The sequence below is a fragment of the Ovis canadensis genome, chromosome 3, assembly GCF_042477335.2.
Source record: "Ovis canadensis isolate MfBH-ARS-UI-01 breed Bighorn chromosome 3, ARS-UI_OviCan_v2, whole genome shotgun sequence".
NCBI lineage: Eukaryota > Metazoa > Chordata > Mammalia > Artiodactyla > Bovidae > Ovis > Ovis canadensis.
In genome coordinates this window covers 219,604,152-219,625,831 of record NC_091247.1, presented here as the reverse complement: position 1 = coordinate 219,625,831, position 21,680 = coordinate 219,604,152, and the positions used below count along the sequence as shown (strand labels likewise).

The 21,680-nt window shown below is 41.6% G+C and overlaps 1 protein-coding gene across 13 annotated transcripts in view; it reads right to left on the bottom strand.

Annotated features, from left to right (window-relative positions):
• Window positions 1-21,680, bottom strand: part of ERC1 (ELKS/RAB6-interacting/CAST family member 1) — a 272,710-nt gene that overhangs the window by 137,441 nt on the left and 113,589 nt on the right. For 9 of the 13 annotated variants that reach the window (XR_011256198.1, XR_011256200.1, XR_011256197.1 and 6 more), the window contains 2 exons: window positions 14,630-14,765; window positions 777-908 (listed from right to left, as the gene is read on the bottom strand). Coding sequence is in view for 7 of the 13 variants with exons in the window: in XM_069585925.1 (XP_069442026.1) it covers window positions 777-908; window positions 14,630-14,765 (268 nt within the window). In the remaining 6 variants the exon portion in view is untranslated. The remainder of the gene's footprint in view (window positions 1-776; window positions 909-14,629; window positions 14,766-21,680) is intronic. The other 4 variants (XR_011256201.1, XR_011256202.1, XM_069585928.1 and 1 more) reach the window with 1 other exon arrangement.

Sequence of the window (21,680 nt, the reverse complement as noted above, 5' to 3'; positions counted from 1 at the left end):
GCAGAGGGCTCCCCGAAAGAGTCATGTTACCCTCTCAGTGAACACTGTTCACCTGGTTTAGCACTTATGCTTCTCCAACAAAGAGATGGAAACAACACTGAGAAAACTGCGGTGAGAGCCTTCACTTGTTAAATCTATTTCTTCCTCTCACACCTCCCACCTTTACTGTTCCTAATAAAAAGTTTAATGTAAGGGTATGAGGCTCTAAAAAGATGTATAAAAACAGAGAAAACAGACAGCGGCAGAATTCTTCACCAAGTCACCTTGAGGTGGAGACACAATGATCTGGGACTCCAGGTGTCATGACACCAATGTCCCTCACACCTGTCATCAACCTCAACTTGTCACAACTTTTAACTGCTCCTGTGGACAAGACAGACTACAAAAGAATTGTCCTGCTCTTTGAATCATGTCTGACTCAGAAATGTGTATGTGTTCCCATCCCATTTAAAAGCAGAGTTGTGCTTAGTCTGGTAACAAACAGGCAAATTCCATTTCATCTCATCAGATGTATGTGTCAGCGTACACAATCAATATACACATCAATATACACAAGTCAGCCCCAGACACTTAGAGCAGAGACCTCTGCAGGAACATGAATCAATTCTTTCATGACTGTATTTCATGACTTATTTAAGTCTGAATACTTACACTCGATGATGCGTATTTGAAAGCCTGCAAACACATGTTATGCACAGCTCACCTAGACTACACTGGTTGGGCTTTACCTTTCCTTCACCCAGCAGCACGGCCTGTAACTGCACAAAACTGCAGACCTGTTTCTCAGCACTGGTCCTGGCTGACTCCTCCTGCGCCAGCACCATCTCTCGCTCTGCGGTTATCTGCACACTCTCTCTTAGGGCTTCTTCCAGCTCTTCAATCCTGTCATCCTTCTTACGGAGACTGTCCTGGAAAACGATGGAAGACTCGGTGAAGGAGGCTAATTGGTTAACCCAAAGAGAGCCTATTTATCAAGAAAAGGGCTATCTGCTGATAAAATGTTCTTCTCTTCAGACGTACATCTAGGGCAGAAAGATGTGGGCACAAAAGAGAATAAGACAAGGGAAGAAAGAGTAAAGAAGCTCAAGAAGTATATTGTTACTGAGAGCAAAGCGTCAAGTGAATTAAGCAAGAGAAATCTGTGATGAACTTTCTCCATTAACAGAGAGAAGAAAATTGTGTTAGGCAGACAGGTGGCTAGGGCTTGATTAGGTAAAAACACAAAGCTGTTTTTGAACTACACTCTAAACTGGGCTCAAGGCCAGCTTTGATGAAGCGGTGTTTTTTGGAAGGAATGATGCTAAAGCTGAAACTCCAGTACTTTGGCCACCTCATGCAAAGAGTTGACTCATTGGAAAAGACTCTGATGCTGGGAGGGATTGGGGGCAGGAGGAGAAGGGGAAGACAAAGGATGAGATGGCTGGATGGCATCACCGACTCGATGGACGTGAGTCTGAGTGAACTCCGGGAGATGGTGATGAACAGGGAGGCCTGGCGTGCTGCAATTCATGGGGTCGCAAAGAGCTGGACATGACTGAGTGACTGAACTGAAGTAATAAGACCCAATAGCAAAACATTCTCTTTCCCTCTGAAGTTAAGCCTAGATGAAAAAGTTAAGTAAACAGCATGATCAATCAGATTATATTCTACATACTGTTGGCAAACTAATTTTTAAAAGAAATGAAAAGCAAGATTTTTTCTCTAATGAATTAAATAGAGCAAAGATTTTTCTCAATCTCATACAAGAAAACTACAAATGATAACTGGATGTAAGCAACTGGTCTGCCTAAGGATGAGTAATTTGGTTAGCCAACCAAAACCACTAGCCCTGATAATCTATACAAGCTCAGAAGGAAGTTCTGGGGAGGTAAATATGGATTTCTATCAGAAACGCAAACATGGCCTGTCACACAAATATAAATTACTAGCTGAGAATTCTTATGGCAAACACTGCCCAGAGCTCTAACAAGTGACTGAAAACTACTGCAATGATAACATTAACAAATTCAAGTAGCACTTACTCTTCTACCAATAGAGAAGACCAAACTGTGAACTGCAAGGAAAAAGAATTCAGGCTTGTGGTGGATCACTTTAATACCTCGGATATAAAGTGCTTATTTTTTATTTATTGTTCTATAACAAGTTACCACAACACTTGGCAGCTTATAGTAATGGAGAACAAATTGTTTGTCTACACAGTTTCTGTGGGTCAGGAGCAGTTTACCCCAACAGCTCTGGCTCCAGGTTCTCTGATGGGGGACAGCTGAGATGTCAGCCAGGGTTCAGCCCTCTGCTTCCCCATACACGGGGGCAAGCTGGTGATGACCACTGGCAAAAGGCCTCTGAGGCTCCTCTCCCCATGGCGCCTGGCAGTCCTCAGTGCAGGTGACCCAGGAGGGCAGGGCGTCCATGTCTCTTGTTCCAGCTTCAGGAGTCACACACTGTCATTTCTGACACTTTCTACTATGCACGAGGGCTGACCCTGACACAAGGCTACACAAGGGCCTGAGAACCAAAAGGTGAGGATGCTCTGGGGCCATCTTGGAAGACAGTTTTCATGGTGCCCAAGGATATGGCTCCAGCATAAGAAAAGTGGATTACTAATGAAGCAATCAAGAATGAAGACAGAGATTATCCGAAGTGCTTCTGAGAGAAACCTAACAGTTTGGACAGCAGAGCCCTTACTGAAAAGATAGCTTTGTTTAGGAGATTATTTTAGCATGGAAACCAAACAACAATAAATTAAAATGAAACCCAAACATACCAAAAATGTGAAAGGCAGATATTCAGAAGACTTCACAAAACTGAGTTATATATCAGCATATCACTGGATATGAGATTAGCAAAATATGCATTCTGTCAAGATTTAGAAGAACACCTGCAATTGGCTTGAGTTCTAATGACAGCTGTTGTGGTTATGGTAAAAAAATAAAGAGTAATCCAACTTAAGTCAATGACAATTCAGTTCTAGGAATACACAACAATATGCCAATCAAAGTTCAACTGAAAGAAACTACTGGGTCAATGCCTAGATAGCTATACAATAGAGGTTTATTAATAAGTTGTTGCTGCTCAGTCACTCAGTCATGTCCGACCCTTTGCCACCCTATGGACTGCAGCATGCTGGGCTCCTCTTTCCTCCACATTTCAGTGAAGTTCCTTCCTTTGGGGAATGGACCCATTTTTTTAAAGAAAATACAAGAATGAAATATTCAGAGTCTTGTTGACTCCCCCTAGGTATTGCCCTCTGTAATCTGATCCCGCATGAATTTTCAGCATAAAGTCTATCTACTACTCTTTAGGCAGACAGGAGGAAAAGTCACAAAATTCAGCCAAAAACGAATCTAATTTGAAACCACAAAAAGAAGGCCGATTCGTCCTGTTTGGAGTCAATCTACTTTTTAGCATTCGCTATCTGGAAGAAAAATGTGAATCTGGCAGCCTGGGGTCAGGGAAGCTAAGCAGAGAAAGAGACTTTCATTCACTGGCTCTCAAACTGACTTTTCACATGGTTGAACTGATTCGTGCCACCCTAAACTTAAGATGTGTCCTGCGCGCAACAGACAACTCAGGGAAGAGCCAGGTGGAGACAGTAAAGGAACACGCTTCACCATTTTAAGTAACTGCTTTCACTTCAAATGAAAGCAGTACCTGTAGAATTTTATGTCAGCTGCCATAGATCAGGTGTATGCTCATCAATACTAACACAGGCCAGTTCTCTGTCTCTGGATTAGGCACTGCAGCCTGCTGTTATGCCAGCTCTACTTACTAGTGGGGCTCCAGTGTGACCCCTTCACTCATAGAGGAAAGGGTTGGAGGAGGAGGTTTCTGTGACTAGTTGGGTGGGGTGGGGGGGCAGTGGTGGGAGATGGGAGAGGGAGAAAGGAGAAGAGACGCTACCGAAGAATTCCTCCAACCCTTAAACAGCAAGCCTCCTACACTCACACAAGATTAGGCACAAGCTGTGGCAGCTGTAACTCTGCTCAGGCAATTCCACAAGACGACAGGGCGGACCCGCCGGCAAATCCCATAATCCCACCCCCCTGCTTCCCTCCTCTGAACTTTGCTTCTTGACATCAGCTCTGTCAACATCAGCTTTGTGCCAGCTGTGAGACTACTCCCCACTGCCTGGCCTTCAGATCAAACGTTCAGAAAGAAAAGCAAAGGAAAAAGGGGGGAAAAAAGGAACAGCGGCAATTAAAAATTAATTTTTTGTTCCCTGCAAACATCTCCCTCAAAATGAAAAGAAAAGACTCAGTAATACAGTAACATAAAAAGAGATCACTTGATACGGACAGATCTCATTAAACTTTCCTCAGCAGCAGAAGGAAGGGCAGTGCAGACTTCATGAAGGACACTGGAGGTAAGAGCACCATGCACTCATCGCCCTGTCCCTGGTCCTGCCGGTGGAGGTCACTCACTCGGGGGAACGTTGAGAGCCACTTCCTCTGGGGTAAATGGCACTCACCGGAGAGTTTAACTTGCGCTGAGAGATACTAATGTTAACCGCTATCCATCATCTTTAATGTGAAAAGACGGCAATTCTTTATCGTCCTCTACCCCACTGCTTACCCTTCCTTCCTCCTTCTCAACCCCCAAGCACAAATACACATGAGGAAGATTTCATTAAAATCATTCAACATGTCAGAATTTAATGGCCAATTTCTCAGATGTTTAGTGAGGTGGGGGGTGGGGTGGTAAAAAAATTGAAGCCAGATGCACTGATGAAGTCAATTTTAAGAAAGGAACACTAGCCTAACACAGGGACAGAATTTGGTTTCACACTGACTACTTTTTGTTTTAAGGAAATGCCTTGAATTAAAACGAAAGATACGTTCTTCTCTGCTCTCTTTAAAGTCACTCAAATATCTCCCACAGTTCAATTTGTTAAAAATCAAACTCAAAACAAAAGCAGGTGCATTTCATTAAAGAAATGGAAACATACACATGAAAAGCAATGCTTTATATATAATGTGTTTAGAACATCTAGGACAAACAGCCCACATGGACGGCCAGGTTCTCATCTTGCAAATTCTGGTAGCTGATTATCAGAAGCTTGGGCAAGGACATGTGGTTTACTTAATCGTAGGACATCTCCTCTGATAATAATGCTTATAAAAAGAACAAGCACACCTTTTCCAAGTCTTCACCAAAAACCCCAAAGATAACCTTTTACTTAACGTAATAAACAACGAATGTTGTTCGTAAGAGGGTGTCTCTTGTCTCTGAGGTCTTGGCAAAGGGGCTGCATAGACACCTGCTTCTGCTCTCTGTTATGGGCTCTTCACCTTCCAAATTCAGAGGAGGAGCGTCCACGATAACACAAAGGAAGGGATTAAACCATTTGTTTCACTGAAGGAGACCCCAGTACTTTTAAGAATTTTCCTGCCAAATGTAACGTTAACCACCCATCGTTTTATGGGGCGCATTCCTGAAATAAGCTCAAATGATGTGACTAAAAGTTCCCATAGAATAGGGCTAAACTTAACTAAAGGAAACAGCTTAGCAGGCCACACAATTGTACTATCAGTAAACATTCTCTCAGTAAATTCCACTGGCTATCCAATGGCTGAATCTGTCCAGGGGGAAACGTATCTATTGAGGACATTTCAGACATGGCAGAATTTCTTTAAATAATTTTAAGACTTGTTTTGCTTTTTTCTTAAATGGTAAGAAGGGGCACAGTTTGAGCTAAAAGCTTTAACATGTTACACATGTGCCAACAGTATGAGTAGGTACTTTACCTGCATGAAAACATAATTTTCGGATTAATTTCAGCAGCTATCCACACGCTTGTAAAAACAGATACTGATCTGTAGTACGTACACTTTTCCTGTGTAATCCCTAATTCCATTTAAATGTATTAAGAACTCCATAAAAACCCACCTATGCTCACATTCTAGATAGAAGCAGCCCTAAGAAAAAAATTAACCACAATGGAAGAAATGATGCAGAATTAAGTCTTTAAATAGGTTGAGAAGATCTGTTAAGAAGTCAAAATTTATTTTTACAAAAACAAGAAGAACAGTAACATCTGGCATGTGACACATCACGTACCCTTTCTAGAAAAGTATCAATCTTAATTTTTTAAACGGTTTTCTTAAGTAATTATCCCCATGGCCAGTGTAAAAACCAAGGATAAGTAGTCTTTATTTAAAAGAAAAAAAAAGTCTCTTACCAAAATGGAGGAAAAAAAAATTTTGTAGGTAGAGCAAATAAAATGTAACTTTGAAGAAAACACAAATGTTTCACTGATTCTGCACCTAAGAGGCGAATATGCCTAAATACATGGAAAACTGCTTTTTCCTATCTCTATCTCTACTTTCTCTGAACTCTGTCCTCAATATTCACTGGTCTCAGGAGAGCTGGTTTGTGGAAGCCGCCATGTCTTTTCAGCAGGCCCATCAGTCTGCCTGACAGTGCCCTTTCTCAAGGTTAAATCCAGATACCTACCTTTGTTATAAATAAAAACAGAGCATGAAACACTACTGATGTGAGCCCCCTGCTCCCAGTTCAGTCTGCCCTGCCATATTAGAATGTGGCTAAAACCTTAGTTCTGTCAAAAGACAAAATAAATGTCACTGCTGAAAGAATAAAAATACATAAGGTGACCGACCACTCTAAACCAAGGGAGGACGGTGTTTCCTTCATTAAAATGTGAGAGGCTTGTAATAGTAACCTGTGAAAATTTTCAAGAATATTAGGATGCTAAATTTAAGATCATTATACATGATTTTTAAAATCTGTAACTAAATTTTTAATATTTATAATAATTATAGCTGTAATTAATGAACAGCTTGGGGATTCCCTAGTGGCTCAGATGGTAAAGCATCTGCCTACAATGCAGGAAACCTGGGTTCAATTCTTGGGTCGAGAAGATCCCTTGGAGAAGGAAATAGAAACCCGCTCTAGTATTCTTGCCTGGGAAATCCTATGGTTGCAAAGAGTTGGACACGACTAAGCCAGTAACATTTTCACTTTTTAATGTATGCAAAACATTAAGGCTAAAAAGAAATTTTTAAAAATAGCCCTGAACCTAAGGCAGATACAAACTAGACAAAAAGGGGGAAGGAAGGGAGGATTAAGTCACAAACGAGGGAGGTGGGAGGGAGGGTCAGGGCGGGGAACACATGTACACCCATGGCTGATTCATGTGAATGTATGGCAAAACCCACCACAATATTGTAATTAGCCTCCAATTAAAATAAAGAGAAAAAAAAAATAAATCACAAAGGAAGATTTCTGAAACAGGGTACTGAAAAATATAAAGCAGTAAAATATAATTAAACACACAGGCTGTGGAACAACAGGGAAAACAGTAACCAGAACAGGGTAGAGCTCACCAACGGAAGTTCATTTTAAGCCGGAACCTTTAGGTGGTGAAACTAGAAATTCACAGAAAGACTGCCTAAGTGAAAGAGTGTACATCAGAAAGCCAATGAACTATATTTAAGGAAGACCTACACCACCAGGTTGTATAGTATAGGGTAGCTATGCTAGTGAGTATCTCACCTAAAAATGAGCTAGAAAATACTTAAAAGACTGAAGCTCCCAAGGCCAGGCTAAGACACTTGTGAATGAACAGTTCCTGACATCTATTGATGCAACTGAAATCAGTGAGTAGTTTTCTACAGAGAACAATGTGCAAAGTACCAAGACAGGGTTCCCAAATTCAAATATGGAAAAGAGACAGCACACACACTAACAGCTTGCAATAAATACAAGGTAAGAAAATGAGCTCTGAAATTAAAGCAGAAACAAACTGTAATGGAACTGCAACCCAGAGTGTGATTAATTCCCACTGCGAGGAGTTAGGCAGGCTTCACCAGGCAGGGGACATTTGATCTGAACCTTAAAAGATGGGTAGGCTTTCAATACAAAGCTTTTCTAATCCCAAAATGACTATCGGTCAAATCAGCTAAGACCTGCTTCCCTATGCTGTTTATCTGGGAGGGTTCCGTTGCTGGGGTTTATGTAATTCCAGCTCTCCACATGGCAATTACTCATGAATTGCACTACGTCACATCTTTTCACACATCCAGCACACAAAAAAGTGCCTTTAATAAGCATATCTAATATTCACAGGGAGCAAAATAATTATTTCTCTCTCTCCTCACAGCACTCAGAGAAATGACAATTTCATAATGGGCTCTCAATAAACATTTACTGAGGACGACGACAGCTGTTGTCATTTAGCCACCAAGTTGTGTCCAACTCTTGTGACCCCATGGACCACAGCCCGCCAGGCTCCTCTCTCTGTCCATGGGATTTTCCAGGCAAGAATACTGGAGTGGGTTTCCATTTTCCAATTTAGCCAATTACAGGGAAACATGGCTTATAGAAATGAATGAAACAACTTAGAACTGACTTTAACTAATACAGAGCTAAATTCCTGAGTAGGGGAAAGTATGGCGAAACTCACTGCAGAATGTCAACAGAAGAGGAGCAATAATGGAAAAACACAACAGTGGGAAAGGCTCCATCTCCAGTCTGTGCTCACTGTTTCATCATCCATGCCTGGCATTTGTGAGTATTGGCTGGAAGCGTAGAATGGTTTAAATGTTAGTATGCATGGGTTGTGGCAGAGATCCTTTAAAGACCCATTGTGTAACCATGTCTTACAACAGTCACATATATTCAACACATCTAAACAGATACTCCAAAGATCTTGAAAGGTGCAGTGAATCTAGGTGAGTGTCCAACAGAAAAACTGGTCAAGGAAAGTATCTGGATGGATGCGGGACCATTTATTGCACCCAAGGTCAAGAGGTCAGAATGGAAGGCACCCCTTTACCAAGCCCGGAGGGATTGCTGAGTACCCTCTCTTGACCATCCTGGATACAGCAGACCAGAGTGTGCATGGATGCTGACTTCCTTCTCAGCCTCCCAGAAGCATCCCCAGTCTTCCCCTGACCTCAGGGGTGCTGTACCTCCTTTTCCTCTCCTGCCTCGTCTGGCCTCCTCATTTTCGTTTGCTTCGAGCGCCTCTCCTAATTACTCTAGCTCTAAACAGTAAGATGCCAAGGGTTCAGCTCTAACTCCAAATTCTTGTGTTAGTATTTTATTTCTAGATGGTGTCTGATTCTTACAGATCAAAATACAATTTTTGAGCTCAAGTCTCCAAAATTACCACCACCAGGCTTCTCTACACTTCAAATCTGCACACCCCACTGCTGGCTCAAACCTCCAGTAGGAAAGCTCTCAGACAGCTTCACTTGTTGGAAATGGACATGTTCTCTTTCCCTGGAGAACCTGGTGGTCTCAGCCTTGGGGTTAACCCATCACTCACTGAGCGCTGGCACACACACAGTTCCCCATGCCAGGAGCCTACAAGCCATTCCCATTCCTGCCTCTCCCTCAGTGCCCACATTACAATCTGTAAGAGAGTCTTGCCTTCTGACCTAAAGGTAACTCATCTCAAATTCGCTCTCTCTTCTTTCTTCTCTTCATTACCAGAAAGCTCTCTCAACTCCCACCTCATCTTACTATGGGGCCTCCTACTGTTATCTGAGCTCCTTCAGAGGCAAGACCTTGATCATCTTACATCATCACTATTTACTCAAAGCACATGTGCAACACGTATTTATTCACATATACTTTCTTTTTTAAAAATATTTTATTTGACTGCACTGGGTCTTAGTTGCAGCCTGGGTTATCTAGTTCCCTGACCAGGGATCGAACCCAGAATCCCTGCTTTGGGAGCATGAAGTTGTACTCACTGGACCACCAGGGAAGTCTTGGCATATACTTTCCTCAAAACCAGACTTATTCTAATCTGCATCCAAATACTGTAAAAAAACAGCACTGTCAAAATGCAAAGCAGATCCTGTTCAACTTTACTTACATGTGCAAGGACTCATGGATATTTATCTCATAGGATGGATTAAATTAAAAAACTACCATTGCTTGCTCTTGACTCAGCTTATTTCAGCACAGGACATGTTTCTCCAGGTTGGCTGCAAGGTCTTCCCATATCCCCCATCTTCCTTCAGCTGAGCACGTTCCCATGCTCTGGAACCACAAGGTTGTCAAGGCTCACATGTCTTTCCCTTCCCCAGCCCTGCAATCGACTGCTTCTGTAAGGTGCCTCAGTTCATTTTACTGGAGGAAGGTGCGCAGAAACAAAATCTGGGTGTTAGGTATACTTACTGCTTCTAAAATACAGAGGCAGGAAACACATGCATTTATAATAACCCTGTGCAGACACACACAAGCATCTCTGTACTTCTTTGTCTGTACATAAATTTAACACCATGAGTTCTTACAAGTACTCCTGATTCCAGCCCTTTACATCTTCCCACTTTACTCACTTGCAGCTTCCTTCTTGAATAACGAAAAAACCCAGCCTTTATTGTCTACAGTGTATTTCTTTATCACAACATTTATGTTCTACTAATCATATTCAAAAGCACACACATTACTTTGCCAACAAAGGTCCGTCTAGTCAAGGATATGGTTTTTTCAGTAATGTATGGATGTGAGAGTTGGACTGTGAAGAAAGCTGAGCTCCAAAGAATTGATGCTTTTGAACTGTGGTGTTGGAGAAGACTCTTGAGAGTCCCTTGGACTGCAAGGAGATCCAACCAGTCCATTCTAAAGGAGATCAGTCCTGGGTGTTCTTTGAATGGACTGATGCTAAAGCTGAAACTCTAGTACTTTGGCCACCTCATGCAAAGAGTTGACTGACTTGAAAAGACTCTGATGCTGGGAGGGACTGGGGACAGGAGGAGAAGGGGATGACAGAGGATGAGATGGCTGGATAGCATCACCAACTCGATGCATGTGAGTTTGAGTGAACTCTGGGAGTTGGTGATGGATAGGGAGACCTGGCATGTTGTGATTCATGGGGTTGCAAAGAGTCAGACACAACTGAGCGACTGAACTGAATTGAATACTCTTTTGTCTTTAGCTTCACAGTATTCAGGAAAATGGCTCCCAAAGCTCCTTAGGTTCTATGGTTTTTCCAGTGGTCATGTATGGATGTGAGAGTTGGACTGTGAAGAAAGCTGAGCTCCAAAGAATTGATGCTTTTGAACTGTGGTGTTGGAGAAGACTCTTGAGAGTCCCTTGGACTGCAAGGAGATCCAACCAGTCCATTCTAAAGGAGATCAGTCCTGGGTGTTCTTTGGACAGACTGATGCTAAAGCTGAAACTCTAGTACTTTGGCCACCTCATGCGAAGAGTTGACTCATTGGAAAAGACTCTGATGCTGGGAGGGATTGGAGGCAGGAGGAGAAGGGGACGACAGAGGATGAGATGGCTGGATGGCATCACCAACTCGATGGACATGAGTTTGAGTGAACTCCGGGAGTTGGTGATGGACAGGGAGGCCTGGCGTTGACACGACTGAGTGACTGAACTGAACTGAACTGAACTGATTCAGGAAAACGGCTCCCAAAGCTCCTTACGTTCGTTCCTGCCTTCCCCACTCCTGTGAGGTTGGTTATGTTGCTCACTTATAAAACTGGTCCATCGGGTAGTGTTTGTCCTCCCCAGTGGGGTTCCCCCAACCCCACATCTCGACTGGTTTCGTTTCTCTAGTTTTTAAGAGGATGGAAAACAATTTCGGCTATTAAGAGTCAGAGCTACACAGAGATACGTGAAGAGCCACTTTCTCCTTCAACTGACCGCCCATCCGTTTTTCCTCCTTTCCTACTAATCCTCTAACCACTCCCTAAGGCAATGGCTCCCTTTAGTTTCTAGTTTACTGTTCCTGTTTCCTTTTGCAAAACCAACCTATACTTTCAAAAATATATACACAGATTGTAAAGAACGGCAAAGAACAATCAAAGTCAATGATGAAGGAAGGGAATAAATGATGATTGGGAAGGAATATACATATGATTTCTGGGATATCAGTCATGTTCCGATTCCTCGAGACAGTTATTTTATATGTATTACTCACACTGTGCATGTGTGTGCTTTACATACTTTTAAAAATGTGTATTATTCTTCAGAATAAAGAAAGTTAAATGGAAAAGTAATAGCACCGCTTTGTGGCAAAATGTAGCCAGAAAGAGTAAGGACACCAATGAACTTAACACCATAACTGACAGCCACTGAAAGGCAAAAACCAACCTTCTAGTTTAAACTAGTTTTCCTCTTTGCAAACAACAACAAAAATACTATAAGTTTATTAACATGATTAGCAGAATTAATCTCTAGAAGCCAAGGTGGCATCTGATAAAATTTAATCATTAATCATCAAAGTTCAAAATATTAGTCATTAGTATAAAGCATGTCTTTTAACATGAGGAAGAATATTTTGTAATACTAGAATTATTATGAAATCTACACTGGAAACACTAAATAATTCCTTCCCTTCACCTCACCTATTTCATGAAAATATCAGTAGATGGACCTGTATGTATATTCAGAAACTTAAAAACAAATTCAGGTAGCGAGAACTTTGTACAACACAAACCTTCCATCAACTGTTTTCCTAGCCCCTGGTCCCCCTCAAAGGTTCTACCCTCAGCCGCTTCTCCAAGAATCCCCAGGGTCCCTCAGTGGGGACTTCTATTTAGAGGTGACCTTAGGGTGCAAGTGATACTCACCACTACTGGGGTGTTACCTGCAATGACACGATTAAGAAACAAGCAGCAGAGCTTGTTAGCAGAAGAGCTGAGATCAGAACCGAAGGACCCCACTTCAGCGCTCTTGCCACATGTCTGAATGAACTGCATCCCCGTGCTTCTCACATATGGCCATCAGCTATCATTTTTCATAACTTTACCATCTGCCACTTACTGAGAACCTTGGGAAGTCCTCATCCACTATAAATTAGTTTTATCTGTATGTAATACATAAACAGATAATCTGACTTATCTTGCCCAGTCATATAAAGAGGAAATAAGAGATGACATTCGAGAGCACTTTTGGTGTTATCGTACCACTTGACAGATGATGAAAAGGGCACATTTTGGTTTACAAAAATAGGATGGTAGCAGAGAACATCAGGTAGGGGTGTGGAGGGGACAATGAGACATGAAACAGGTAAGGGAGGGGCTGTGATACTAGTTCAGAAATGAGGTTAAACTGAAGCCCAGAAACAGCCTAATTATTATGCAATTTCATAAAACATAAAGATATCAACTCAAACTTAGGAGCAATGAAATAATCTTCTATAAATACTCTAGTGAAATTGTTAGCAATGAAGAAAAACATAAGACCCTCACCACACAAAATAACCTAAAATTATTTAAATTAAAAGGTTATACATGGAAGACCGAAACAACTTAATATTTTTAAGGTAAATATTTATCTGTTCTCAAAACAGGGATAAACTAAGTAAAAAACCCACAGGGAAAAAGCCATCATGAAAGAGAGAGAGATTTTACCTATATTAGTTAAACAAATGAAAATGTAAGACATGAAAAAATACTCAGCCCTCACTGGTAAGTCAGATAAGTATAAATTAAAACAAAAATTAAATATTTTCCACCCATCAGGTTGGCACTAAAAAATAAGAGGAAAAAATTTATAGTATCAACTGTTACTGGCAAGAGTGAGGGAAAACTGGTAGTGGCTTTTTTCAAAAGTTGGTACATCTGAGGAAATTCATACTGTTTCTATAAGGAGTATGTTATCAAAGCTTTATTTAAGAAGAATGAAAAAAGGAATTAAAAAGTCAGATTTTCATGTCAGAAGTGAATTTGTTATAAAGCCTAAAAATGTCTTCTACATAACAGATAACTCCTCTAAATCCAGTAAAGATTTTGTGACTATGCAGTGTGGCATAAACATTCTATTATACCAGTTAGAGAAACACAAGCTGGCAGTGGCTAGTGGTGTTGGCAGGAGCTTTAGAGACCTCCACTGTCCACGGCATGGTCTAAAACTTAAACCTTCATTAAGACAGGCTAGAGATCCCGGAAGTCTCAGTTCAAATGCTAGCTGAGCCGGAAGTGGCTGTGTGCATGTGGGTAAGTAATTTGATTTCTCTGAGACAGTTTCCTCATCTATAAAATATGTAAAACCCATCTGCCCCTCAGATCAGTGAAGGTTAGAAACAGGGGCTTGCCAGTAACACTGCCCTGGTGCCCGCCTTGGGCACCCAGCTGGCACTGGTACGGTCACTGCTACTCTCGGTACTGAGCCTGGTTTAAGTATCTTTTGAATAATCAGGTCTAAACATCAGTGAAATAGAAGAGTATGTTTTAATACATTCTGCATGACTGTGAAACACAGTCTCTGAACTGATTTTTTTAAAGTAAGGGAAAAAAGGGGAGGTGGGGGAAGGAAAGGAAGATGAAAAAAAGAAGGCAACCCGACACACACCAGATGAATGACGTGCTTTACTGAAGGAAAAGGCCATGCGATGCTGACCACCTGAAGACCCCGCTTAGCCCGTGGACACTGAACTCACCAAGCAGGCAGATTCCCTCCAGGAGACAGATTTTCTCCCTTGCTCAGGTTTCCTCAATAACGCTGTGGAATAAAACTGGCCTTTTCTATTGAAAGCCACTCCTTTACTGCTAAACAGCTGGACTGAGAGGAAGGTAGCAGGCAGGGTTAGAAGGAAAAAGAGCAGAGGGTGAGGACGCAGAGAGCCGCATGCCTGTGGGGAGGGCCCTGCAGGGCCTGGTTCCCCACCACCACCAGCACCCCCGCCCAGGCCTTTGCCCACCTGCAGCTGCTGGGAGCTGTCGCTGAGGGTGTCCTCCCGCCGCCGGGCCTCCTCCAGCATCTGGGCGCTCTTCTTCTTCTCCACCTGCTCCTTGTGCTTCAGGCTGGCCACTTTCTTATTCTGGTCCTTCACCTGCCTGTGGATAAGGGGAGAAAACTCAAGCTCTTCGTATACATGCACAGGAAAGAAGGTGTATATTCATTGACACCACGATGCAAGGAACAGCTCAGAAGCAGCAAGAGTTCCTGCTGTGAAATCCTCCCAACCTGGCCAAACTCTCCATGCCAACAGCAGCTAGCTGTTAACCGTGGTACTCTGGGAGCACATGTGCAAGCAAGTACTTTGTGGAGCATGATGAAACATAAAACGGAAAGAGGCCTGAGACAGAGTGAGATGGCAGAAGAAGGAAACCAATTCAGAGATTTTTGTTGGCATATGAAAACAGGCTCTTGACATCAATGCTATGAAACTGCAGAATGGCTGATGAAGAAAGGTCTGTAACACAACTCTGATTTTACCGTTATTAAATATTTTCAACTTTCAACAGCTATATGTAACCTTGTTTAGTCACTCAGTTGTGTCCGACTCTTTGCAACCCCCTGGACTGCAGCATGCAGTCTTCCCTATCTGTTGCTGTCTCCTGGAGTTTGCTCAAACTCATGTTCATTGAGTCAGAGATGCCATGCAACCATCTTATGTAACATATACGTATATAAAATTATGGCATAAAGATCTAAGGCCACAGCTTAAGCAACAGGTCATTCCATCTACTTCTGAAGCCCCCTATTGGACTCCACTGCCTCTGCACTAGATAAGACCAGAGCAAACTCCAGGTCACAGGTAGAGAAGATCAATCTCACTGAAGAGTGGAATCATGGCTAATGATCAAGAAATACACGTAAGGTGCAGCCTAAGAGCACCTGGGCTCTGCAATGCAAGAGGACCTACATCTACCTGAGCTCTGACACTCTGCTAAGCCCATCACATTTTCCTTACTCATTAAGGAGACGAGTATTTGGCTGAACTCCACTCTCACGTATCAAACACTAGGAATATCAATCCATGAATAAAAAGTTTCTGCTCTCAAATATCTCCCAGGCATCCGAGCAAATACAGGATATGCTAAGTGCTAGGAAAGGGCCCCAGGAAGGGGGCAGGGGTGGCATCGGTGATCAGCAAAAGCTTCCTGGAAAATGACCTGCCTCTGAACTTCCTGAGGGATTGGTCCAGGTAACTAGGCAGAGAGAAGAGCAGGGATAAAGCCCTGAAAAAAAGGAGAGTGTGTCCCTTCGGGGGAAGCCACATTCAGTGTGACTGCAGCATAAAGTCGGACCAGCAGAACAAAGAAAAAGGAAGCCGAAAGTAAACAAAGGCCATATAACTGTATCCTGCTGAGCAAGGAAGCTGAGGTTCATCCTAAGTGTGAAGGGAACTTAAGGAAGGGAAATGATACAATCAGATTTCCAAACTTCTGGAAACAAACCGAAGAGGGATGATGGTAGTGGGGAGGATGTGACAATTAGAAAAATCCACTCAACTGTGCCCAAAAGTTGCATCAATAAACTGAACTAACAATGAGAAAACAAGCCACCGTGGTTTATATCTAATTAACATCCTTTAAAATCAGGTAATGACAGCCTGTGGCACGTTCTCTCACACTCATTGCTTAATCTCCAAACTAGATCACCACGGTTTGTTAAAGTATAAGACGTTCAGGCAAATTCATATTTCAGATAAATGGCAAATAATATTCTAAGTAAGAATATCTCAATATTCACAGGATATATTAATACAAAAAATTTATTCATTCTATCTCTGAAATTCAATTTTAACTGGACATCTCAAAGTTTTATTTGCTAAATCCGGCACCCCTACAGGAACTCAAATTGTGACTAAATGAAAATTAGTCTTTCCTCCCTTCTATACTGGATTCACCAGCTTTATCTCACCTACAGAACACCAGGTAGGTATCTACAACTGCGATCTAGAAAAACAACGTTTACCACTTCTAAATGTGTGATGGTGTGAAACTCAACTCTTCAGTGGAAGACTCTGGTGGACCAGCACAGGTCTGTGTTCACACACTTATTTCTACCAATGAATCATTCAAAACAGTAAGACTTTTTAACTTTTTTAATTTAACTTTTATTACATAATAAAATAGGGACTCTGGGCTTAACACAGTAGGAAACATCTCCCAGATTGCAAACGTTTGTTTTGAAGAGAGGTCTGCAGAGGTCACGGCTAAATAAAGCATGAGTAATAATAATATTGAGCCCAATCTGTTTAGATCAAAGAGTGACAGAGATGACATTTACAGGCTTCACTTTTCAATGTCGTGCCTTTAGCTGAAGCTGCTGTTATACAATAAAAAAGTAAAGATGAATTGTGGACTGAATCCTATCTTTTCGTCAATACATGGAATCTGTTCTTTGTATTCATTCTCTGGGGTTAACGTCACTGAACAGGAACTAAACAGATGTGCATCTAAGGATTCCAAGTGTGAACCTTTGGTCGTCGTCACTCTAAATAAAATCTTTCTGCTCTGTACTGAATGGAAAGGTGGACAGAGGAGGGCAGGGTAGGACAAGAGAGGAAGAGCAGAAACAAACAAACCCATTCAAACTGGAAAAGCTTAGCGGAGACACAAAAACACCAACACTACAGGTAACTGTCACTATTAACACAAAACAGGCTAAAACAAACAGTGAAGGGTTAAGCATCTTGCCCAAAGTCATATAATAGAGTTCTCTAAACATCCAATCCATCAATAAACTAGACTCTCTTGATGACCTATTCAATTGGACTTAACAAAACCATAATTAAAATGCCTCTGTGTAGAAGAAAAAAATACTGCATTAAATTCCACTCTGAAGTGAAAAGAGGGTTTTTAATATACTATACAGCCAAAATGATCCTTGCCACTGGAAGAACAAAACTCGCTGCATTTTTTATTACTTGGAAAAAACTTATTTAGGAATAAGTATAGTTTAATGGCTTTTACCCTAAATAAAAATGAACAGCTAACAATATTATAATTAACATAACTTGTAACTCAGAGAATTATGTCTACACCAGTGACTTCCATGGAAATATTCTTCTGGAGCCTTTCATAACGGTTTGTTTAGTAAAATTTAGATCAATACATGCAAAGGACAAAATGTGGGACAAAGCAATAAATCTTCCCAGTAAAAATGTGAGCGTACTTGAAGCTTAATTTAGAAAGTCCTCACACACAAAGCAAAAACCTTCGTGATATTTTTCTACTAAAGCTGACTTGTGTTCAGACTTGGAATTACTTATGTAGTACCCTAACTGATTTACTACAATGTAGAGAAAATGTTTAAAGTAGAAAATTGGAAAATCACTTTTAAAATGCGGCATTTGTGCTTGCTACTTTTATTGCAAACACTTAGGATTTCTTCTGTAATGAAAACAGTTTATTCACGGAGAGTTCTGTAAAAATGTTTCAAAATTTTTTATTTTTTTAACAAACATCATATTAACAAAGCTGCTTATTTTTAAAAAGAGTCAAAGGTGGTTAACAAGTCTTTGCTGGTTAACAAGTCAAGTGACAGATAACTTAGGTGAAAAAAGGAATTTTTTTATAGAACATTAAGAAATGTGTAAAAGACAAAATGCAAAATACGCTAAAAACTGTCAAGGAGGTGCTGAGAGAGCTGGGAGAAAATAATGTCACATAAATTATAGAAGCACGGTTTCAAAAAGAAGGGAGATGGTCACTAACCCAACCTAACCTAACAGACAGGTTTTAGACAGGTCCAAGACAAACAAGGCTGCTCAATCTGGCAAAGGGTGCGTCACTGAGGAAATTTCAGCCTGGCAATGAGAGAAGATCCCAAATTATATTGCTCTGGAAAATGAACGGGAAGGGTGACTGTGGAGGCATCGAGCATAAATGATTCTTTCAGAAACTGTGCAAATGGGAAAGAAAATGCAAAAGGGAAAAGTAAGATACTGTGGTGAACTGAAACCAAGGGAAAGAGGATGGAACGCTTGCTCACACGTCTCCTTAAGGGGAGGGAAGACTAGATTATGCTTTGTTTGGTAGTCTGTGGGAAGGAAAGAAGAGAAACAAAGGAAATGAGGAGGAGGAAGAGGAGGATTCAATTTACGGAACAAGGTTTTGAAAACTGGTCGGAGGGAAGGAGTGAACAGGCAGTTTAGCTTCAGAACAGAGCTGGGACGTCAGTACCCCTGACAAAAGCAAGGGGAGGACTCGCAAAGACAGACCTGAGACCGCTGCTGTGCAGAGAAAAAGCAGAGGATGGTGTAAGTCTGACTGAAGAACCCCTTCATGAATCAGATTCCTATAAGCAATTACAAAACAAAGATTTTATTTTATTAACAAACTCATCATACCCTAAACAAACTGTTTATTTTTAAAAAGAGTCAAAGGTAAGAGGACTTTTAAAAATATATCATTAAGTCTTGAGAATAAATATCAGGGAACAGAAAAGGGAGAGAGAGAACCTTTTTCTCCAAAAAAGTCTCAACTTCATCTTTCTACCTGTAACAGAAATTTCAGGACCTGAAAAATAAGAGTCTGAAAATATCATTACAGAAGAAACAAGGCTTCCTTCCTCATCTTCCGCACACATACAGCTCTGCAGAGGGCTCTACTTTGTACTTGCTATCAATCCTGAGAGGAATCAAGGGCACCATGTGGTGGGATCCCGGACCAAACAGGACTCTGAGAAAAAAGCAACAAGGAATGATCACAACAGCTCCATTTACTGACTGCTTAGCCTGTGCCAGATGCTGCTCCAAGGGCTATTTGTACTAACTCATTCAAAATTCACAACAGCCCTTCAGATCGGAGAGAACTACCCCAACTTTACAGATGGGAAAATCACAGTGAGAAAAGTACCTAAGAACCTCTGAGCAGTATGGGACCCCAGAGCTCAGATTAATTCCTAGGCTAGAGTGTGTATCATATGAGAAGCCCTGAGGCTGAAATGAGATTATGTGGCTTCAAATCTAAGGACTACTACCAACTACTAACTACTACCAACTACTACCAACTAGGCAGCTGACCCTAGATGTAGAAATCATGTTCCCTAGTCTCAGATCCTCATCAGAATAATGATCTGCCCTGTGTAATCCATATGCTATTTGTGAGAATCAGAGACAAGTGCTTTCATAAACAGCAAACATATTAGAAATCCGCTGCTTGGAGAAAGGTAAAAGGCTGAATGCCAAGGAATTGATGCTTTTGAACTGTGGTACTGGAGAAGACTCTTGAGAGTCCCCAGACTGCAAAGAGATCAAACCAGTCAATCGTCAAGGAAATCAACCCTGAATATTCATTGGAAGGACTGATGCTCAAGTTGAAGCTCCAATACTTTGGTCACCTGATGCGAAGAGCTGACTCACTGCAAAGACCATGATGCTGGGAAAGACTGAGGGCAGGAGGAGGGGGTGACAGAGGATGAGATGGTTGGATGACACAAGCAACTCAATGGCCATGAGTTTCAGCGAACTCTGGGAGATAGTGAAGGACAGGGAAGCCTGGTGTGCTGCAGTCCACGGAGTCGCAGAGAGTTGGGCACGACTGAGTGACTGAACACCAAGGTAAAATGCATGTGGTATTAACAACATCATTTCCTGAACCTGATCAGAAATTCTCATACCATGATTTTACATTGCCATGGCTCACAGGCAGAATAAACAACTTTTAAAATGAAGACTTACAATTGTTTTCTGCCAGCTTCTCTTACTAATTCACTTAGTAATAAAGATGGTTGAGTTACTTAATGGGCTCAGTAATTGTGTTACTCACCTGCAAAGTGGAAATCGCAAACACTGCTACATGACTGCTGGGAAAATCAACGGAAATAAAACCTGTGAAGCTTCCACCACAGCCCCTGACACATGAACAGCAGCACTGGTGGCTGCTTCTGTTGCCAGCACTCAGCAGCCACAAAACAACCCCCAGACTGAAAGGGTATGCGTAGGTCTGTGCAGTGAAATCACTCCAAGGCTCTTCCACACATCTAGACTGTGGCCCCTCTCTCTCCCGCATCCATGCTGCACTTTACCTGCTAGTGTTAAGAGCCACAGTGTCTCTGATGAAACTGTAACAAAGTTAAAGCAGTATCTTTACCTCCTCGCTCCCCTAGTGACTGCTTTTCCCCTTCATTTCTTTCAGTCAAAACCTGGTCGACCTCGAATGGTAGAACTGTAATGCCACTCTTCCAATCAATCTAACACTCATGACGTTTTCTACACTCATACTTGAATTTCTAGACATCTCGTTCCTGGGGTAACTTTTATTCTTTCAGTTGCTTACAAGGATTCAAGACAATGTCAATATACAATGTTTTGTTACATATCTTTAAGACAAGCATACTGACCTTGAGGTGAGACTGAAGGAAACGGCAAATCCAGGAAGGAAATGTGAAAGAGAAAAGTTAGAAAGTGTTAATGAGGGCAGTATTCAGAATTCGCATAATTCACAGACACAGAGGAAACATACAGCACAGGATTAGAGAAAGGAAGGGAGACACACGGGTTCGGCACAGACACCAAAAGTGAGTAGCTTCAGACTTTCAACAAGTGTATTTTCATATTAGATTACACCATTGTAAACGTAACACAAGTTTCTAAAGGGATGAATTCGGTCTAAAATTTACCATTTCCTGGGGCAGGAAAAAGAAAAAGTAATTTCTCAAACACAAAGGAAAAGAAGGCAAGGCCAGCTGTCGTTCCCCTTCCTGTTTGAGTATTAATAGCCACCTGTGATCTAACGACGTTAGTCAGCTGGGGTTTATACACACCCGTCTTAGAACTGACAACTCCTTTACCCACCCCGGCCCATTTCTTAGACCCAACTTATCCAGGAGAAAAGCAGAAAAACACAGAAATGATTCTGTAGAATTCAGAACTCTCATTCATTTGGAAAATTTGACATAATTTTCTCAAATGTGAAAACAATGTTTTGCTAATTACACCCATTATGTCTCACTTCAAATCTATCAAATCTGTCCCCCAATGGTGCAATCTAACAGCAATAATGAAGATGTGGCTC